At 40.8% G+C, this 20,870-nt stretch overlaps 1 protein-coding gene across 2 annotated transcripts in view; it reads right to left on the reverse strand.

Annotated features, from left to right (window-relative positions):
- The window catches only part of dync1h1 (dynein, cytoplasmic 1, heavy chain 1), a 102,682-nt gene that overhangs the window by 64,436 nt on the left and 17,376 nt on the right, over positions 1–20,870 (reverse strand). For both annotated transcript variants that reach the window (XM_068038924.1, XM_068038925.1), the window contains exons 6-23: positions 17,321–17,592; positions 16,961–17,188; positions 15,091–16,167; positions 13,751–13,930; positions 13,491–13,640; positions 10,738–10,884; positions 10,002–10,142; positions 8,905–9,081; positions 8,693–8,803; positions 8,472–8,591; positions 5,256–5,495; positions 4,755–4,910; positions 4,075–4,188; positions 2,921–3,031; positions 2,619–2,828; positions 1,891–2,037; positions 1,270–1,436; positions 1,005–1,178 (exon numbers count right to left, since the gene is read on the reverse strand). In XM_068038924.1, the coding sequence (XP_067895025.1) occupies positions 1,005–1,178; positions 1,270–1,436; positions 1,891–2,037; positions 2,619–2,828; positions 2,921–3,031; positions 4,075–4,188; positions 4,755–4,910; positions 5,256–5,495; positions 8,472–8,591; positions 8,693–8,803; positions 8,905–9,081; positions 10,002–10,142; positions 10,738–10,884; positions 13,491–13,640; positions 13,751–13,930; positions 15,091–16,167; positions 16,961–17,188; positions 17,321–17,592 (3,922 nt within the window). The remainder of the gene's footprint in view (positions 1–1,004; positions 1,179–1,269; positions 1,437–1,890; positions 2,038–2,618; positions 2,829–2,920; positions 3,032–4,074; positions 4,189–4,754; positions 4,911–5,255; positions 5,496–8,471; positions 8,592–8,692; positions 8,804–8,904; positions 9,082–10,001; positions 10,143–10,737; positions 10,885–13,490; positions 13,641–13,750; positions 13,931–15,090; positions 16,168–16,960; positions 17,189–17,320; positions 17,593–20,870) is intronic.

The raw sequence follows: 20,870 nt of genomic DNA on the forward strand, positions 1-20,870 counted from the left end.
GAGATCACCTCTCATTCTACCAAACTCCAGAGAATAAGCCCATTTTACTCAATCTCTCCTCATAGGTTAGCCCTCCCCATTCTAGGAATCAATCTCATGAACCCTCATTGCACACCTTCTCAGTTAAGCATATCCTTCCTTAGGAGATGACCAAAACTGTACACATTACTCTAGGTGTGGTCAAATCAAAGCCTTATATTGCAGCATGATTTCTTTACTCTCATATTCCAATCCCCTTGCAACAAGGCTAACATTAACATTTGCCCTCCCAATTGATGTTGGGGGGGGGGTAGGTTATACCTGCATGTTAACTTTGTGATCAGAGTATAAGAACCCCAAATACCAATCCCCACATTACATTCCATCTGCTACCACCTTACCCATTTAACTCGTCTATATCCCTTTTCAGCCTCTGTGCACCCTCCTCAGCTTACTTTCCCACCTGTGTATTTTCAGCAAACTTGGATAGATTAAACTCAAACCCCTCATCCAAATTATACAGATCGTAAATAGCTGAGGCACAAGCACCAACCCTTGCGACACTCCACTAGTTACAGCCTGCCATTCCGAAAATGACGTGTTCCTACTCCCTTTCTATCTGTCAACCAATCTTTAATCCATGCCAATATATCACCCCCAATCTTGATTATATTCTTGTGTGGCACCTTATCAAATATCTTCTGAAAATCCAAATATATTATCATCTGCCGGTTCTCCCTCATCTGCCCTGCTTGTTACACCAGTAAAATAGATTTGTCAAACACAAAGGGTCAAAGATGTCCAATTTTATAACATAACATGCTACAATAATTCGGTAATACTATTAGAGTACAGGACTCTGATTTACATAAGGCAAGTTTGAGTTCTTGTCTTAGAAGCAAGCCTCAAACTTTTTACATTTTTATAGACTGTAATGTACAATAAGTAGTTTTTCCTCTTGCAATTTCTTTCTCTTCCTTCCAGTACTCAATGCAACCAGTTTAAAAAAGTATTCAATTCTCTACCGAGGGAAGGATGATCGCTCTCTCTCCAGATATTCTCCTAAAGCCTTCTGTATCTTGCCCAATAGATCTGCCAACCGTTCCAATGATCGCTGCACTCCTGGGATATTCAAAACATCCATGACGAGGGGAGACTTGGTCACTTTCTTCATGAGTGCAAGGAACTCTGTGCTGATGCTGATTTAATAATAATACAATCAGAACATACACTTCAGTTCAAGAATTCATAAATAACTGTCTATAATGAAATGTTAATCTACTCGCATACCTCTGGAATCTCTGAGTTTCCACAGGTAGCAAATGTTTAATGTCAGCACTTCCTGTAAAGATGCCTTCAAGATAGACCCAGCGACGCTGGACGTCAATCCAAACATCAAAGAGTGCCATTATACGATTTAGCTTATCTTCCCAGCTCAAGGCATCCTCTTCAAAGACCTAAAGAAGTGTTACAATTAGCACAGAGAGGATATTGATTAGCCATTTATCAATATAGATCAGCTTTCTGTTGAACAATTCTCTTGGGAAAACCATAATTGCTGAACTCTACAAACATTTTTGAACAGAGCAGAAATTCATAAATATCTTTTTTTAAAAAAAAAAAACTTAAAAATCTCACTGCATCAAAAAGGAAGACAAAGACACACAACAGATACCTTGTAATTTGGTAATGCCTAATGCAAGGTGAGCGAAAGCATGAAGGAATAGAAATTAAAATGCAAAATTATAAAAATATGTACACAAAGCTAGAAATGTATCAATTGTAAAACATATGGTGGATGGATGATTAACTGCAATTCAGAAAGGATTTCATCTCAATAGGAAAAAGGGCAAAGCATAAAGCAAAATTTTCTTTTTTTTAAAAAAAAAGAACACTACCATAAATACTTGCCTTGTAGTAGGGAGACAGCTTCATGGCAGATACACTGTTGATGTGCTCTTTCACCTTGTTGAATAGGTCATCCCAGCCACGGATCAATCTGCACTTGTTTTGATAGTTCACCAAGTCCAGTTCATAGGAGTTCCACATTTCTCTAATCTGTTAGCAAGTTTTAAATTAAGACAATACCGCAAATTGTAAAATTTACAAAGATAAGTTGCACAGAATTATAGAATTTAGCCCAATGACTGCCATTTCAGGTTTCAAAACAGAATACTGTTGGGAAATAACTTGAGCAAAAGTAGTGTTTCAGAATTTATCTGTAGTGGTTACTGGGACCATACTTGAATAATTGCACTGGATTACCAGCAGGCTACAGGAAATTTGCTTTGTCTAACACACTTTCTAAGCAACCATGGACCAGCATATAATGGTTAAATCTATATTTGAATTTCATTTTTCCATACAATAGACAAAAATTTAGTGGGACTAGAAAAATTTAAAAGAGATTTGAAGTTGTACCACTTGTATATGGAGAAGACTTATACCAGATATAGAATGCTGAGGCACCAACACCTTAGCGCTGTTGCTATGAAAAAGGAGATACTATTGAAGTTTAGACAACCTGTATTTCAACAAACTTGAAAACAAGTTTCTAAAATGTTCAAAGTTATTCCTTCCCTACTTGTGCTCTATCCTGAAACCCAAGAAAGAGCTGGTCAAATTTGAAAGTTACTAACCTGTTTCAAGAATTCTTCCAAAGCCATTTCTCCCTGGGCCACAAGTAGCACATCCTTAACAATAGCTTCATTTCTTTGCAAGTCAACATCCCATATCTGACCCAGTGTTAATTCAGATACCACCCAGTTAACCTGGAGTCGTTTCATCAGCTGCTTCCAGTGGCGGTCCTTCAAGGCCTCAGACTTTAGCTCAATCACCAACATGTTAATCTACAAGACAAAGTTTAAAATTAATGTTTCGTTGTTTTGCCATACAAATGAACACAATTTTTTCCTGTTATATTTAAATTTATAAGACGTGCCTTCATGTAGCCCTTCAAAAGTCTCTGTACAAACTCATATGACGCATACTGGCGCAGACGAGCTGGGAAATTCTTCAGTTGGTTAAGCAGTCCATCCAAGTTCTGACGAAGCTGTTTTATGTAATAGTAGAAATAAGTCAACTGTAAAGTGTCATTATCTATAAAACATATTAGTACTGTACTAAATGTCTACTCTAGGGGTTTCAACCACCACCAGAAGGATTTCCACATAAACAGGAGGCAACTTCAGGAGCTCAATCTCTATTTGAACATTAGATTCAGAGGTGCTTTGCTCAAAGAGGAACTGCCTGTTATGCCTTAGATAGAACATGTGCAACATCTGGTACCAAGTCAGGGTAAAAAAGGAACAAGTTCCAGATCAGCATCTGGAAATAAACGAGGATACGGATCCACAGTGCTGTTGATAAATCATGTTTTGGATAATAAATATGCATTTCTTCCTGTGATAATCAGAAAAGGTGTTTTTTTTATAAAATAAAAAGGACATTGATCTCTGAAAAGCAAGTGGCTTATTTTTTTAATGTATGCATGTCCTTTATTCATTTTTAAAGTCAAGGCTACACAGCAAGATATACCTGTTGGAGGTAGGTATCTGGCATTTAGTAGTACTCTGGAGTGTGCTAAGTATTGCACTGGGAATGCTTCTAGACGTTATTGGCATTGTGGGAGATGTTTCTGGACTTTATAGTCATGGTGGGGGGTGGTAAACATGGGGGTGGATCCTGTGGTTCACCAGTAGGTTTTTGTGATCAGTCAACAGTGAACGGAGGTAGAAAGCACGAGCCACACAGCGTTTGGGGAGTGGGGATGGGTTTTCCCCAAGTCCAAGACTTACTTGCATGTTTAAGAAATTGCTACAAATACGGAATTGAATGTTCTGTGCTTGGTTTCTGGACCTGCACCTGAATCAGTTTCTGTCTTTTGTCATGCGTATACGCATATCTCTCTCTACTCTTTCCCACCACCTCCAAACCCTGGTCCTGGTCTCCTATCGAATGCTAAGCAGATTATTAATGTTTTCCAATCAACAAAACACAGGTGATGGTAACAAGAAGCTGTTTGCCCAAGTAGCTTCTCAATTCTTTTTTATTTTTGAAAAAAATGAACCTCATAATCATGTGTTTTTTTCATACTTTGCGTGGTTGCACTGAAACCCATGGTTGTTCTTTCAATTGGTCAATTTGTTCCCAGACTTTGGACAGCTCAGACCAGACTCCTTTGAGATCCTGCAGTTCTTCCAAAGCAACCTAGAGAGAGGGGTAATGGGTCAGTATGAGAGCTGTAGTTATGAGGCATCATTTGCTGAGAAGATATTCAGGATATCACAGGTGTACATAATCAGAACATTTTCCATGCATAGACTACCTTGCTCGTTGCCTTTTCAGAATGGACACTTAACTTGCATTCAATCTTATGGAAAATCGAGCACAGATATTCTGATAAAGTAATAGCTTATACCCAAATGACTACTGGCAGATTCTTGAGACTAAATAGGAAGAGTACCATGTAACCAAACTTTCCAAGTTAGTCCTTTAAAATTAGCCAAATGTGACACAGCTCATAGATCCATCTCATATTAGGTGAGTTTTTAAAAAAAGTCCAACACATCCAAACCTAGGAAAATAAAAAAGCACCCATTGAAGCGAAGCTCTTCCAAAATCATTGGCTCCCCCCCTCCAGAAACTAGATGGCGATGGAAAGTGGACAGAGTTCCAGCAGGACGGAGTCTCTACCGTTTTCAGCAACGAGTTGACTGATTTATTCCAGAAAAAGGTGCACAGCAGCTCGGCTTCAAAGTTGTTAGAATACATACCTGTACTCGTTCTTCACTCCCACTGAGCAATCCTGTATCTGTCAGTTCCAAAGCCTCTTTGGCTTTTGCACATTTTTCACGATCATCTTTTAGGCGACCAAACTTGCCTTCATAGATAGTGAGTGCTTGCAAGGCATCCTCTGGACGAAGGTTCCCCTAAGTACCCAGTTTTTTTGATAATTAATATATTTATATAGCACCATCCAATTCAAAACGCTTCACATGGTAAATTTATACTTGAAGTACACTGACACAATATGGACAATATGGCATTTTGTTCTCTCTCTAGCTCAAAAGCAGAGAACATTTAGATACAAAAAATGGTTTTATGCCAACATTTAAAAAAAAACTTACTAATTGAACTTAAATCATTTCACTACTTTTTAAACTACAATAGACAAAGTTTTACATATTATCTCAGTTGAAGCTTAAAGGCATCATATATCCAAAAGAAGTTAAACATACAAAGTATGACTAAATATGGTTTGAAATATTACTTACAGCTACAGGTTTTGTTTTCTCCCATTCGCCCAAGAGATCAGTAGTACGGCTTTCCACAGCACGATCCTCCTGAACTATCTTCATTTGTAGGTTAGCCACCTGCTGCTGGATAGCACTGTCTTTCCTACGCATGATGTCATTGAAAGCACCCCATTCTCCATCAATGTTATCAATGTAAAGCCAAGATGGAGGAAATTGGAATCGCTGTTTTTCCAGCAAACGCTGGCCATTGCGATAAAGCTACAGGAGGAAGAATGGTCAATTTACTTTCCACAAATTTATTTAAAAGTTACATTAAATCTGACACGCAAGCACACTCAAGACAGACAAGATTATTCATTGCAGTTTTTAAAAAAGTACTTACCTTCGGTTGATTTTGATTACATCCAATTACTCAAAACTGGAAGCAGACTGAAAAATTTAACATAGCTGAAAGCGCAAAGACTAAATATGGAGCAAACCTCCTTAGAACACAAAATGTAAATTAAATCTAGTTTTAAACTTCAAAGTCCATGCATCAAAACTTTGTAACAGCCATTGCTATAAGGTTGCCAGCATTTTTGTATTTCTGTGCAGTTATTTCAAACTTTTTCCTGAAACCTCCTGAATTCTGAGTTAGTTGCAGCACGACAGTGCCATCACTGATGTCAGCGTCATGAGGTGCAAACTGGATAGGTTTGTGGTGAGGACAAAGGCCAACCAGGGTTCCTACTTCTAATTACTACCGAGAGTCCATGCTAGGAAGTAGTTACTTGGACATCAAATGAGAACAGGGTTAGGGCTCAAGTAATATTTCGTGGCTCAATAGCACATAAGTGGCACAGCTCTAATTGTAAGAATCATCATTAACATTCAACCAGCAGAGGAAATAGTTGCTATGCATCGACTCAATAGGCTTCATTATTTTAAGGCTGTTTGCTGAAAACACAACCACCACTCGGTGGCACAAACACAAATACAAACTCAGACAGAAACGTCACTGTCTGCGACATCTCTGGCAGCTGCTAGTAATAAAAATGGCACTGTTCAATTTGACCAAAAAAAAAAACACGAATTGAACCCAAACCCCTTCACCTCTCAAAGGCTGCGATCGTGACGATTGTGGGAGGGAGCAGGGAAGAGAAGCGGCAATTGAGGCAGGGAATGGGGTGCTGTTGGAGGGAATAGAGGCGACAATTGCAGCCATTGAGGGGTGAAGCAACACAGAGGTCATGACATCCGACGTCATTACATGGTGACGCTGACATGCGCAGACCCATACTGAAAAGCAGGCAAATGTTCGGAAGCACTGACGACGCCAGCGATTGCTCTGCATTGTCAGGAAACACTCCGTTACCTTATACGCCTTGATTATATTACCCCTCAACCTTTTAAACACAAGGGAATAGAAACCAAGCTGTGCACCTAGCCTTATAACTTAACACTTTAAGCCCTGGTATCACAATGTGGAATCTGCACTCTGTCTCCAAGAACAATATATCTTTCCTGAGGTTCAGTGTCCAAAACTGAACACAGCACTCCAGACTGGGTCTGACCAAGACTCTGTACAGAGAAGCATCACTTCCTCACTTATTCCAATCCCCTTGAGATAAGGGCAACGAAATAGCAAGAGCACCTTACTTTTTTGTTTAAAAAGAAAGTTAAGGTGCTGACAAACTTACACCGCACCCCTCCCAGCAACAGTTGGCACTGAGTTTATATCCATCTCACAGCTGACCTGGTCCCCATGCCCAGCAACATTGCATCCTCCTTCATGACAACTGCCACTGTGCATCCACCCGCTGCAACCACAAACCTCACCATTTTCCCTGACCTGCAACTCTACAGACAGCCTTGCTGCTTTTTCTCTACCAATGTCCCAATTCTCCTAGTGGCTGCTTTCTTCGACTTGCCACAGGGCATTCATTTCCTTTGCCCCTCCACTTCAAATTCCCAGCATTAAACTGGGAACAATGTGTTCAGCACTATGGTGCTTGCATCTAACTTAGTGCAAGGAACCAGGCTGCCTTCGCTGCTTTGTTGCTAGACCCTCCCTGGTTTATTAGTTCTCTATCTAGCACTAAAGCTAGGACACAATAAGCTCCCGTGCTCTCATGCACCCCCACTGCCCCGTAACACCAACCTTTAACATAATCTGCCCATTCCCACGTCTGACCTATACCACTTACAACTCGCATTTATATAATCCCCTTAATGTATTAAAATGTCCCATGGTGCTTTGCTGGATAGTTAACAGAACTTGATTTTAAGCAACAAAAGGAGACATTAAGGTAGATGAGCAAAAGCTTGGACAAAGAGGTAGGTCTAAAGGAGTTTCTTAAAAGGAGAGAGAGGTAGAGAGTCAGAGAGGATTACGGAAGCAATTCCAGAGTTTAGGGCCTTAGCAGCTGAAGGCACGACCAATGGTGGAACAATTAAAATCAGAGGTGCACAAGAGGCCAGAATTGGAGGAATGCAGAGATCCAAGGTTTGTAGGGCTGGAGGAGGTTAGAGATAGGAGGGGTGAGCACATGGAGTAACACAAGGATAAGAATTTTAAAAATCGGGAGCCAATGCTGGCCAGCAAGCATAAAGATGATGGGTGAATGAGACTTAATGTGAGTTAGAAAACAGTCAGTAGAGTTTTGGATGAGCTCAAGTTTATGAAGGATGGAAGATGGGAGGCTGGCTAGGAGTGTATTGGAATAGTCTAGGAGGTAATAAAGGTCTGGATGAGCTGACGCAGGGCAGAGTCAGGCAATGTTGTGGAGGTGGAAGTAGGTGGTTTCAGTGATGAAATGGGATATGCAGTTGGAAGCTAATCTCTGCATCAAATACTACATCGTGGTTGTGAACTGTCCAGTTCAGCCTCAAGGCAGTTAGTTGCCAGGGAGAGGGATGAAATCAGTGACTAGAGAATGTAGCGGGAAAGCCCAGGATACTGTACGCTTTATTAACCGCTCTCTCAACCTCTGCCACACTATGGTCCTGTTTGCCTCAGTCCAAGTCCATAATGCTCTCAGACACCATCATTGTCCAGCAGTAGACTGCGAATCTGCCATATCACTTAACCAAATGAAAGAAAATAAAAAGTCTGAAGAAAACAAAATCAACTAAAACTAAAGAGAACAAGCTAGCAAAAAAAAAGATCTGCACTTTAAATCTACAGGCTAGTCATCTGTAATGATGAAATTAAATAAAATAGTTTTAGGGTAAGAATGCTAACTCAATACTTACATCTACTTGCTTCTCAAACTGCTTGATCTTGCGTTTCAATGACTGCACGTAGGTTATGAAGGTCACAGCATCTGAAGTACTTGCTGTATCCACCGAGTGTTGCTCCAACTCTTGACGAGACTGATTTAAAAAAAAGTCAACAAGGGCTCAATTGCATTGGTCAACATAGAATCCAATTATGCAACCGCTGCGCACATTACTCAGAAACCTACACCCCTTACCTTGGAAATCTGTGAATGGAACTCCTGCATATTCTGACCAAGCATCTGTCCAAATTTGCTGAGAACCTCCTTATGCCAAGAATCATACTTTAGATTCACCTTTGATTGCACCTTGAAGAAAAACAAACAACTTTACAGTACTGTTTCAGGGAAATTAATTTTTTTTAAATCCAAACAAAGGGAAACGTTCAAACTATTAATTACTCTTTTACCTTTCCATAATCAATGACAACAGGTCCAAATTCCTTTCTAGTTTCTGCGTTGTCAAAAGTTCCTCTAGCCTTTCTGATTTGGACAAGTAGTGCTTGCCATTTGTTCAGATCATCTTCCAGACGGTTATAGATATTTTCAGGTTGCATATCCCACAAACACTGGTACTGAAGCCAAACCTACCAATAGAAAGCAAGCACACAAGTCTTATTCTGTTCACAGAAGCACAGAAGTGTTACAGAGGAGCAGGCCGCCATTTGGCCCATCATGTCTACACCAGCTCTCCGAAACAGCAATTCACTTGGTGCCATTCTGCCTTCTCCCCATAACCCTGCATATTCTTCCTTTTCATCTAACAGTCCAATTGTCTTTTGAATGCTTCAATTGAACCCCACACTCAAGCAGCACATTTCAAACCTTAACCACTAGCTGCGTGAAAAAAAGTTTCTCATGTTGCTTTTGCTTCTCTTACCCATTACCTTAAATCAGTGCCCTCTCATTCTCGATCCTTTCACAAGTGGGAACAGTTTCTCCCTATCTACTCTGTCCAGACCCCTCATGATTTTGAATTCCTCCATCAAATCACCTCTCAGCCTTCTCTTTTCCAACGAAAAGGAGTTCTAACTTCTCCAATCTATCTTCACAACTGAAGTTCCTCATCCCTGGAACCACTCTCGTGAATCTTTTCTGTACTCTCTCCAATGCCCTCACTTCTTTCCTTAAAGTGCAGCACCCAGAACCAGATGCAATACTCCAGCTGAGGCTGAACTAGTGGCTTATACAAGTTCAACATAAATTTTGTGCTCTTGTACTCTATGCCCTTATTGATGAAGCCCAGGATACCGTATGCTTTATTAACGGCTCTCAACCTCTTCTGCCACCTTCAATGACTTATGTACATATACACCCAGGTCCCTCTACTCCTGCATCCCCTTTAGAATCATATCCTTTATTTTATATTGGCGTGCCATGTTCTTCCTACCAGCATGAATCACTTCACACTTCTCTGCATTGAACTTCATCTGCCACCTATCTGACCATTCCACCAACTTGTCCAACAAGTCGAAGACTCAATATAAGCAATCTTCAAAATGCTTACCTTGACATATTTTTCAACCTCTCTGACAATTCCCATCACAGCTTCATGAGCTTCTTCCAAAGCAGTTGGTCCATCTGGCATTCTTGTTAATGCATTTCTGTAGAATTTCTCCTCTTCAGACAGTTCATACTGAAAACCAACCTAAACCAGGGTGGGGCATAGAAAATCAAAATACTCTGATCACTATGCGAAGGAAAACTTTCTATGTGTCCTACAGAATTTCAAAATCATAGTTAACAGTTTCACAACTTTCCAAAAAGTTAAAATAGAGCCAAAATTAATGACAAGTTTTCCATTTCCAACTGCAGTACGATCGTAGTGAACAGGAAAACTTTATATTCAACATTCCAACTAAAAACTTCACAATTACACAATTAAAATATAATCCTCAATGCATGTTTTACAAAAGAGATTAAAGTACTTTTATTTAAATGCTAAGTCACATTTTAACTGACATGTTGTGCATAATTTTGTTCAGTTAAATTTCTTCAGCTATTCCCCAGGCAAAAATCTGTAAAAATAAAACTAGAACTACATAGTTGCATATGAAAAAATTAGTAGGGAAAATCATACTATTAAAACTCATTGATTTTGCAAAGTTTAACATTAGCATAAGTTATGCCAACCATGGATGCATGATATCTAATGAATGCTGTATGATCAGTTCCTTAAAACAAACTACAAAAACATTAAGAATGCAGGGAAATTATATATAGCCATCGCCATTTTTGCTCACCTGATATCGCTGACTCTGTATCCTAGGAAGTGTTAGGATAATCATCTTCCAGCTAAACAGCTCTTGGTACAACTTGTATCTGCAGTCTTCAATTGGTGGGTGTAAATAAATTACCTGATTTGTGATGTGAAGCTCATGCACTACATTCTACAATAGGGAGAAAGAAAGAGTTTTCAAATAGCCTTGGGAGGAAATTTCTATTTTATTAAGTCTAACTATCCTATTCCATTAGAACAGGTTGAGCAGCATTCAGCGCAGCAGAAATGCCAGGAAACACATTTAGTATCCCGATAAAAAAAGGGTTCAACTATAACAGAAACAGGACCACTGATATCGAAAATGTCCTCTTATAGTGTGCTTTGCATACAGGTTAGTTACCGTTTGAATGGGGGTAGTAATCTTGAGTGAACAATAATGCAACACAAATGTTATTCGGAACGTCTTTCAATAGTCCATTTACAATGTAGACCCACCTAATTAATGTGATCTCCTAGGGAGATGACTAATCACATAAAACATCTACAGAATGATACAGCAAAGGAGACTATTCAGTTGATCCTGCCTGTGCCAGCTTTTTGAAACAGCTATCCAATTAGTCCCATCCCCTGCTCTTTTCCCATAGCCTAGAAAATTTTTCATTTTTGAAGTATTTGCACCTTTTGAAAATTATTATTGAAGCTGTTTCCACCGCCCTTTCAGCAATACATTCCAGATCATCATAACTCACTAATTTTTTTCCCCTCATGTCGCCTCTGGGTTTTCTCCCAATTATCTTAAATTGGTGTCCCCACTACCAACTTTTCTTCCACTGGAAATAGTTTCTCCTTATTTACTCTATAAGCCCCTTAAAGATTATGAAACCCTTTATCACATCTCCCTTAACTTTCTCTGCTCAAAGGAAAATAATCCGAGTTTCTCTCATGTCTCCACTTAACTGAAGCTTTCACCCGGCTACTGTTCTAGTAGCTTTCTTTTGTACCCTCTCTAAAGCTGTCACAGCTTTCCTAAAGTGTAGAGCCCAGAATTGGCTATAATAATCTGGCTGGGGTCTTATCAATGTTTTAGAAAGGTTTAGAATAATTTCCTTGCTTTTGTACTCTAATACCTCTATTGATAAAGCTAAGGATTCCATATGCCATTTTAAACAGCCTTCTAAAACTTTCCCTGCTGCCCAAGACTTGTCAAAGAGCCATTTACAGCACAGGAAAGAGGTCATTTTGACCATTAGGTCCATGCTGGCTCTCCACAGAGCTGTTTAGTCAGCCCCACTCCCTTGCTAGATTCCCGTAGCCCTGAAAGTCTATTTCCTTCAAGTGGCCATCCAATTTCCTCCAAGTGGCCATCCAATTTCCTCTAAGTCATTGATTGCCTCTTGTGTACGTACACCCCACGTTTGTGTTCCTGCAACCCCTTTAAAATTGCACCATTTAGTTTATGTTGCCTCTCTTCAATTTTCCTACCAACATGAATCACCTCACACTTCTCTTCATTAAATTTCATCTGCCATGTGTCTGCCCATTTCACCAGTCTGTTTACATTGTCTTGAAGTCTGTCACTATCCTCCTCACTGTTTACCACATCTGAGTTTTGCGTCATTTGCAAATGTTGAAATTATGCCGAGCATACCCAAAGTCCAGGTCATTAATATACATCAAAAAGAGCTGTGGTCCGAAAATCAATCCCTGCGAGACACCACCACATGCTTCCCTCCAGACAGAGATAAATTGCTCACCACTACTGTTTTCCGTCCCTCAACCAATTTTGTATCCACACAACCACTTGCCCTTTAATCCCTTGGGCTTCAATTTTGCAAACAATTCCATTATGTGGCACTTTATCAAAACACCTTTTGAAAGTCCATAGACTGCAACTGCACTACCCTCAACCCCCCCACCGCACCCCCCACCACCTCCCCTTAAAGAACTCGAGTTAGTCAAGCACAACTGACCTATAACAAATCTGTGCTGGTTTTCATTTAATAACTCAGATTTTTCCCTAAGTGCCAATTAATTTTCTCCCAGATTCATGAGAAGAAATGCCCCACTGCTGATATTAGGCTTATTGGCCTGTAATTGCCAGGTTCAGCCTTCTGTTTTTTGATTATATTATTTGAAATCCTCTGGCTCCAATCCCATATTTAAGGAAGGCAGGATGACTGTGGCCAGAGTTTCCACAATTTCATTACTTTCCTCAGAAACCTAGGATACATCCCATTCAGACTGTGACTTTTCCCACTTTGAGCACCGCCACTCTCTGGTGCCTCCATTATTTTTATCCTATCCAATTTCTCCACAATCTCCCCCTTTACTGCAATATTAGCAGTACCCTCGTCAGTGAAAACAGAAGCATAGTACTCACTTAGTACCTCAGTGATAGCCTCCGCCTCCCAAACATCTTCCATTATCAGAACCCACCCTTCCTTTGACTAATTTATTACTATTAATGTGTAAAAATTACTTTTGGGCTCCCATTTATGTTACTCGCTAATCTATTTTCATACAATCTTTTTGTTCCTCTTATTGAAGCTCTGAAAGGAATACAGATCGCCAGAGTATCTACATTTCCTATAATCTTCAATCCTGATTTTATTCTTTCAGCTCGTGTTTTGCAATAAAAAAAAAAGAACTTTAAAACTGATGCTGCTGGGAATTTAGGCCACATATCTACCAGTGAGGTGACAGGAGTGAAAGTATTTCCAGTCTCACTTAAACCAGCTCAAATTCACGCCTTGCCTAAAAGGAGAAAAGTCTTACTCTGATCTTTGGGTCGCCTCCTGGTTTATGGCTGGTTTGTGGTGCATCTGTATCCATATCAACATCAGCCTTGTCATCAGCATGTCCAAACAAAACCAGGGTCCATGCTTTCAACCCAGCCTGTAAACGAACTCCCAAGATCCTTTCAATCTACAAGAACAGTTCAGTTAGAGAATTCTCAATCAAAAAAAAACCTCTCTCTTTCCTAAAGAGTTCTATTTACATCTTCAAGCACTATTTCTAGTTATGGCAGCTCTTACCTCAATATCCAGTTTATTTACCCAGATTGGCAAGTTGGAATACGAATGGAGGTTCAAGTCGTCAACTGCTTTCTGAACACGGTTTAGGATTTCAGAAAAGACTTTGTAGTCATATACACAGGTTTCCAATGAACGAACTTCAAGGTCTATTTTCTCTTCAATAATTAGAAGATCATCCACCTGAAAGATTTATGCATATAACAACCTACATCACTGCAGCCATTTAATTGAATTACCTTTCTGCAACAGCTCTCACTTTTTAGATCGAATTAACAGATATACAATAGTAAAGTTCTGAATAGGAACGCAGGAGTAGGCCACTCAGCCTGTCAAGCCTGTTCTGCCATTCAATTAGATCATGGCTGATCATCTATCAACGCCACTTTCCCACACTATCCCCATATCGCTATGTCATTAGTATCCAGATATCGACTGATTTGTCTTGAACATGCTCAATGCCCTCTGGGGTAGAGAATTCCAAAGATTCACCACCCGCTGAGTGAAGAAATTCCTCCTCATCTCAGTTTTAAATGGCCTGCTCCTTATTCTGAGATGACGTCCTCTAGTTCTAGACTCAACAGGCAGGGCAAACGTCCTATCTATATCTACCCCGTCACACCTTGAGAGAATTTTGTAAGTTTCAATTAGATCACCCTCCTTCCTCCGATACTCGAGAATATACAGGCCCAGTTTCCTCAATCTCTCCTCATAAGATAATCCCGCCATTTTAGGGATTAGTCTGGTGAACCTCTGGTGCACACCCTCTATGGCAAGTATATCCTTCCTTAGATGAGACCACCAAAACTGTACATAGTACTTCAGGTGCTGACTCACCAAGGTTCTATACAATTGCAGCAAGACTTCTTTACTCCTGCACTCAAAACCCTTTGCGATACCGGCCAACGTAGCATTTGCCTTCCTAATTGCTTGCTGCACCTGTGTGCTAGCTTTTAGTGACTCATGAACAAGGACACCCAGGTCCCTTTGGACATCAACACTTCCCAACCTCACCATTTAAGAAACACTCCATCTTTCTGCTTTTTCTACTAAAGTGGATAACTTCACACTTATTCACATTATCTTCCGTCTGCCATGTTCTTGCCCATTCACTTATTCTGTCCAAGTCCCCTTGAAGCCTCCTTGCATCGACCTAGTCAGGACTTGTCAGTCCTCAGCTACAAAGTCTACACTGAAATATTTGAAGAAAAATTAAACATGTAAATTGGAAATGTTGAAAGAAGTGATTAACTGTATTTAACACATAGAACTTACACTACACACAACTTAAATTACAGTGATGCACAAAGAGCAAATAAAATTTAAACTAAAAATAGGCAAACCTTTTCCTGGAAGCTGAAAACACTTTCTGCCAACCGCTGCACATAAGGATCTAATTTGTAGGATTCCCAGACCAAGGCAATTCCTTCAGCTATCAATCCCTGCACCTCTCTCTTCAGGCCAGCAACCAACACAGATATTGAAATTCGCTCTTCTACCTTCTCACATGTTCTTTCATAAGTACGAACACTTTCAATTAGCGAGATAGCAAATGGATAGAGCTGGTTAGCTTGGTGCGCTTTGTTGACAATTGCAAGTGGAACACGGAACCCAAGCCATTTAAGATTGCGAACTTCTTTGGAAAGTGTAATAATCTCAGGCAAAAAATTCACTTTCAACTTCAGAACATTCCCACTACGACCACGAGTACGTGTGCTTTCTATAGTGAAGATACGACCAGACACTCCAAGGTTACGCTGCTGGACCTTTCTTGCCCAGTCGTCAAAAATCTCTTGCGTGTTAAGCTTCATACGAAAACTGTCACCATCTTGTTTGAGTTTCTGTCCTTCTACATGATTCTCCCAACCCTTACCAAGAACATCTTCCACGCGTTTCATGTAGGCAGTGAGCTGTCGGTCAATCTGTTTTGCCCAAATAATAGACCCAGAAACAGGAGGCAAGTCACGGACATGACTCATCTTACAGGCTTGGCTCTGTGGGTACTGCACTTTGAACTTATCATGCAAGGCTTCAATATCATCCTTCACACGTTGGATTAACTGTGTTTGGTATTCACGAATAGCACCTCTAATGTGAGGACGAACAAAGAGAGCATTAAATCTGGAAAATATTCTGAACATTTCATTGGCATTTTTGGCAGTGCCAAGTTGATCTCTAAGACGGGCTGTGATACGTGTTTCAACTCTGTCAATTCGCTCATCATAGCGTTTTAGTGCTGCTTCCCAAGCTTCAGTGCCTTCTTTGGAAACATCCAACCCATCAACCTCCTTCACGTTTTCATAAGCAAGGTTCACCTCTTCAATGGCATTTGCATCAGCTGCATCAAATAGAACTTCTGCTACTTTCATGTCCTGGGGTTCAGGACCTTCCCCCTGGGACTGCTGGGCAACTGCAGTCACCTTTAAAAATTTAAAAAGGAAAAAAAGAAATACAACTGTAATTCTACATTATCACACTTAACGTCATAACCAAAGAAATGTTAAAACATTTGTCCTAAACAGGGAGAAGTTTTTTCCCCCCCAAAGACAGGTTTTACATAGATGGGATAAATATGATTCAAAAATTGGCTAAAGCAAAAAGTTTCCTTTGCTGCTTTCAAATTACACACGAGCAGTGTCAATGTTATTGGCTCCCAACACAGGTGGATACCCCAAAATAAACCTCGACTGATTTGGACATTAAACAAGTGCCATTTTTCCTGCCCTTGACCTTCTTCAAAGTGTATTGTGTTTCGAGATGCAACTGTTATGTAATCAGAAGTGATCTTTTTCCCTTTCCTTCCTCACACACAACCAGCTTCTCTCCTCCAAGTGCCCAAGCACAATTTTGGATACAGCCTTATGCACAGAAAAAAAACAGCACGCAACTACAATAATAGCCAACGTTCTGGAAAGAAAGTTAAACTTCAATGAATTATTTTTAAATAACTAAGATAAATAAGTAAGCACTGAATAAATAAGAAATCTACTCATGAGTTTTGCCTTATATTTGGCTACTTAGTGAGAACCTATGAATGCACGTATTGAGTCTTAGCATATTTTCAAAACAATTCTAGTGCCTCAAGCAATACATAATTGTTAAAACGTGAATTAACCTTTGTAGTCACTGCATTGAGGAGTTACTCTAGTTAATACACTGCACAATACAACTATCAGCTTCTGCTGGTTAGGATTCCTATGCATCAAAAATTACCTGGGGTCTAAGAACTCTGACAATAACAGCCCTCAGTTGTTCATGCTGCCGCCTGAATTTTCTCATCTGATCAAGACGAGCCTGCAACCTACGATGAGCAGGATTGATACGCCATACCATCTTAAGATTTTCTTCCCGCTTTCGTTTAACTATATCTCTAAGCAAAACCTGAAGCTTCTCATATTCATCATCCCATGTCTGGAACACTTCAAAACATGCCACCATCACCTGAAAAACAAAGATTCCACATAAAGTTCAATATAATAAATTATTTTTACTAAAGTTACATACGTGAGCTTAAAAGAAATTGCGAGAACAAGTATGAAAAAAAATAACAAAACTATATAAATCTCAAGTTACCTTTTCAAATTCTTCATAAGCAACATGCATCAATTTTCGTGTTCCCAACACTTTAAGCAATTGGGAGCTCAGGTCTCTTGAAATTGCTTCCACAAGTCTCAATGCTCGCTGAATAGGATATTTTGTGTTTCTGATTTTTCGCAAGTGAGTGAAGATTGCAACTAGAGCCTGTCTGATTTTATCCAGTTCAGTTGCAGACAGCAAATCATTTAGCGGGAAATCTTTCATCAGGGGATTATAGTCATTTACTGTTTCCAATGCCTGTTTAAGTCCTAATTTTTAGAAAAAATATCATACAATTAAAAAAGTCAAACATCTTAAACTCACTGAATTTAATGCATACATCTTTCAAAATAAAGTATGACAATTGACCTGTGACCCAGCCATCTCAATAATTCGATATGGACAAGCGTCAGGTTTTTAGATGATAGTGATCAAACTTGAAAATTTACGTTTAACTGTGCATAATATTATTAGATAAACATCTAACATGACAAAGCTCTTCAGCTTATTTGCCATAACATTAACTTTCATTTTTTTTTTACTACTTCTGCAAGATCTTTGTAACCTGCTGTTTGTTACACCAATAATCAATCTGAACAGGAGCAATTATGCTATTTACTGGATTTTTTTTTTTTAAATACAAAAAGAGGCATTACTTATTAAAAGCCATTCCTAGCAGATTATTTATTTTGTTTTAAAAACAAACTGAGTCAACTGATCGAAATATTGCCAGAGTTACAGATTTGTTTCAGGCAGATAGAACAGAGGTCTGACTATAAGAATACAAATACTCCGCAGTTAACATTGATCTTGAAGATTTCCTGATGACACTTATAAACAAGTTTTAAGCAGGTAATATCTAAAAGTACTTTCATGGAACCCAGGGTTCATGAAAAGGCTTTTTTTTCATAAAATTGATGAATTACTGTGAAGGGACGGGAAACATTCAGGCTTGGGCTGGTAATTGGCAAGTAACATTCACGCCACCCAAGTGGCAGGTAATGGCCATCTCCAACAACAGGGAAACCATTACCCCATAATATTTAATAGGATTACCATCGCTGAATCCTCCAATTTCAGCATCTTGAGAGGGGGGGGGGGGGGGAAACCCAGAAACTTAACAAGGCAAGCCTCAAATACTGGGCTGAATTTTACGCTGCCCAGCGGGTCGAATGGTGGCATGGGGGCAGCGTAAAATTGAGCGGGAGGCTCCAGGAGGCCTACCCGCCCTGCTCCCGCCTCCGGTCGACTTTACAGCGGTCAGGCGGGGGAATGGCCCATCCACTCAAGGCCAATCAAGGCCCTTAAGTGGTCACTTAAGGGCCTGTGCCCACCTCCATGGGTATTTTACCCACAGCAAGTGGGCATGCTGGGAACATGAAAGGTCGCCCAACAATAGCTGCCGGCCTTTCCGCGTCCCGCGGGATGCCATGGCAGTCGGGCATAGAGTGCCCGATTGAGGGCCGTCCCCGCCTCCCAACCCACCCCTGGGACCCAAGACGCAACCCCCCCTCCCCAGCCTCACAGGGAAGGACCGATCCCCCTAGTGAGGCATGCCCAACTTACCTGGACTCCTGGCTCCATCAAGTCAGCTGGGCTGCAGTTCCAGCAGCGGCCACTGCTCCCAGTGGCGCTGCTGGGACTAAGCTGCCAGCCCGCTGATTGGCCAGCAGCTCAATGAGGTGGGACTTCCTCCCTCAAGCAGGTGGAAGACCCGTCTCAGGGCAATTAAAGCCCGGGGACCTGTAAAATGTGGGACGGATCCCCAGGCTAAGCGGAAGCAGATTCGCCACCGACTTTTACGTTGGTGGCGAATTCCCATCCGCCTAAGGTAATATTCAGTCCACTGTGTCTACAAGAGCTGGGAATTCTGTGGCAAGAAACTCATCTCCTAACTTCCCAAAACCTTTCCACAATACACAGGCACAAGTTAGGAGTGTGACAGAATGCTCACCGCTTGCTTGGATTAATGCAGCTCCAACACTCAGGAAGCTCGACACCATTCAGAACAAAGCAGCCGCTTGACTGGCACCCCATCCACCACTTCAAACATTCACTTGCACACCACTGCTGCAGTATTACCATCTATAAGATGCACTGCAGCAACTCACCATGGCTTCAACAGCTCCTTCCAAACCCACGACCTCTAATGCTTAGAAGGAGAGCAGGCCACCACCTGCAAGTTCTGCGCCAAAGTACATAAACATATTGCCGTTCCTTCATCAACACTGGGTCAAGATCCTGGAACTCCCTACCCAACAGCATTGTGGGTGTACCTACAGTACACAGGCTGCAGTGGTTCAAGAAGACAGCGTACTGCCTACAAGGGCAATGAGGGATGGGCAAGAAATGACAGCCTTGCCATATCCCATGAACAAACAAAAAGAATTGTTACACAAATAAAACCCCTTGAAAGCACTCAAAGCTAATGTACAGCCGTCTCGGGGTGCCCTTTAAATGTTTCTAGGAATATAGAAACAAGAGTCATTTAGTCCTTCAAGTCTATTCCACCAACGAACAACTGATCTATGACCTAACTACACATACCCCATCTTTGCTGGATATCCTTTAATGCCTTTGGTTAACAAAAATCTAAAGTTAATTGATGTAGCATCAACTGCTATTTGTGGAAGAGTGTTCCAAATTTCTATCACTCTTTGTGTGAAGTGTTTCTCAATTTTGCTCCGGAAAGGGATGGCTCTAATTCTTTGACTATGCCCCACTCCCACCGCCGCCCAGTTCTAGATTCCCCAACTAACTAATAGTTTCTCCCAATCTATCCTATTTGTTCCCCTTAATATCTTGAAAACTACATCAAATAACCTTCTAAATTCCAGGGAATACAATCCTAGTTTATCTAAACTCGCATCATAGTTTATCTATTCAAGTCCAGGTATTATTCTAGTAAATCTATGCTACACTCCCTCCAAGGCCAATATATCTTCCCTAATTCGTGGTGCCCAGAACTGTTCACAGTACACCTGGCGTGGTATAACCACAGCTTTGTATAGATTATTAGATTAGAGATACAGCACTGAAACAGGCCCTTCGGCCCACCGAGTCTGTGCCGACCATCAACCACCCATTTATACTAATCCTACACTAACCATGAATTTGGCCTAACCATCAGCCTCAAGAAAACGAACATCATGGGGCAGGATGTCAGAAATGCTCCATCCATCAATATTGGCGACCACGCTCTGGAAGTGGTTCAAGAGTTCACCTACCTAGGCTCAACTATCACCAGTAACCTGTCTCTAGATGCAGAAATCAACAAGCGCATGGGTAAGGCTTCCACTGCTATGTCCAGACTGGCCAAGAGAGTGTGGGAAAATGGCGCACTGACACGGAACACAAAAGTCCGAGTGTATCAGGCCTGTGTCCTCAGTACCTTGCTCTACGGCAGCGAGGCCTGGACAACGTATGCCAGCCAAGAGCGACGTCTCAATTCATTCCATCTTCGCTGCCTTCGGAGAATACTTGGCATCAGGTGGCAGGACTATATCTCCAACACAGAAGTCCTTGAAGCGGCCAACACCCCCAGCTT

The sequence above is a fragment of the Heterodontus francisci genome, chromosome 9 (genome assembly GCF_036365525.1).
Source record: "Heterodontus francisci isolate sHetFra1 chromosome 9, sHetFra1.hap1, whole genome shotgun sequence".
NCBI lineage: Eukaryota > Metazoa > Chordata > Chondrichthyes > Heterodontiformes > Heterodontidae > Heterodontus > Heterodontus francisci.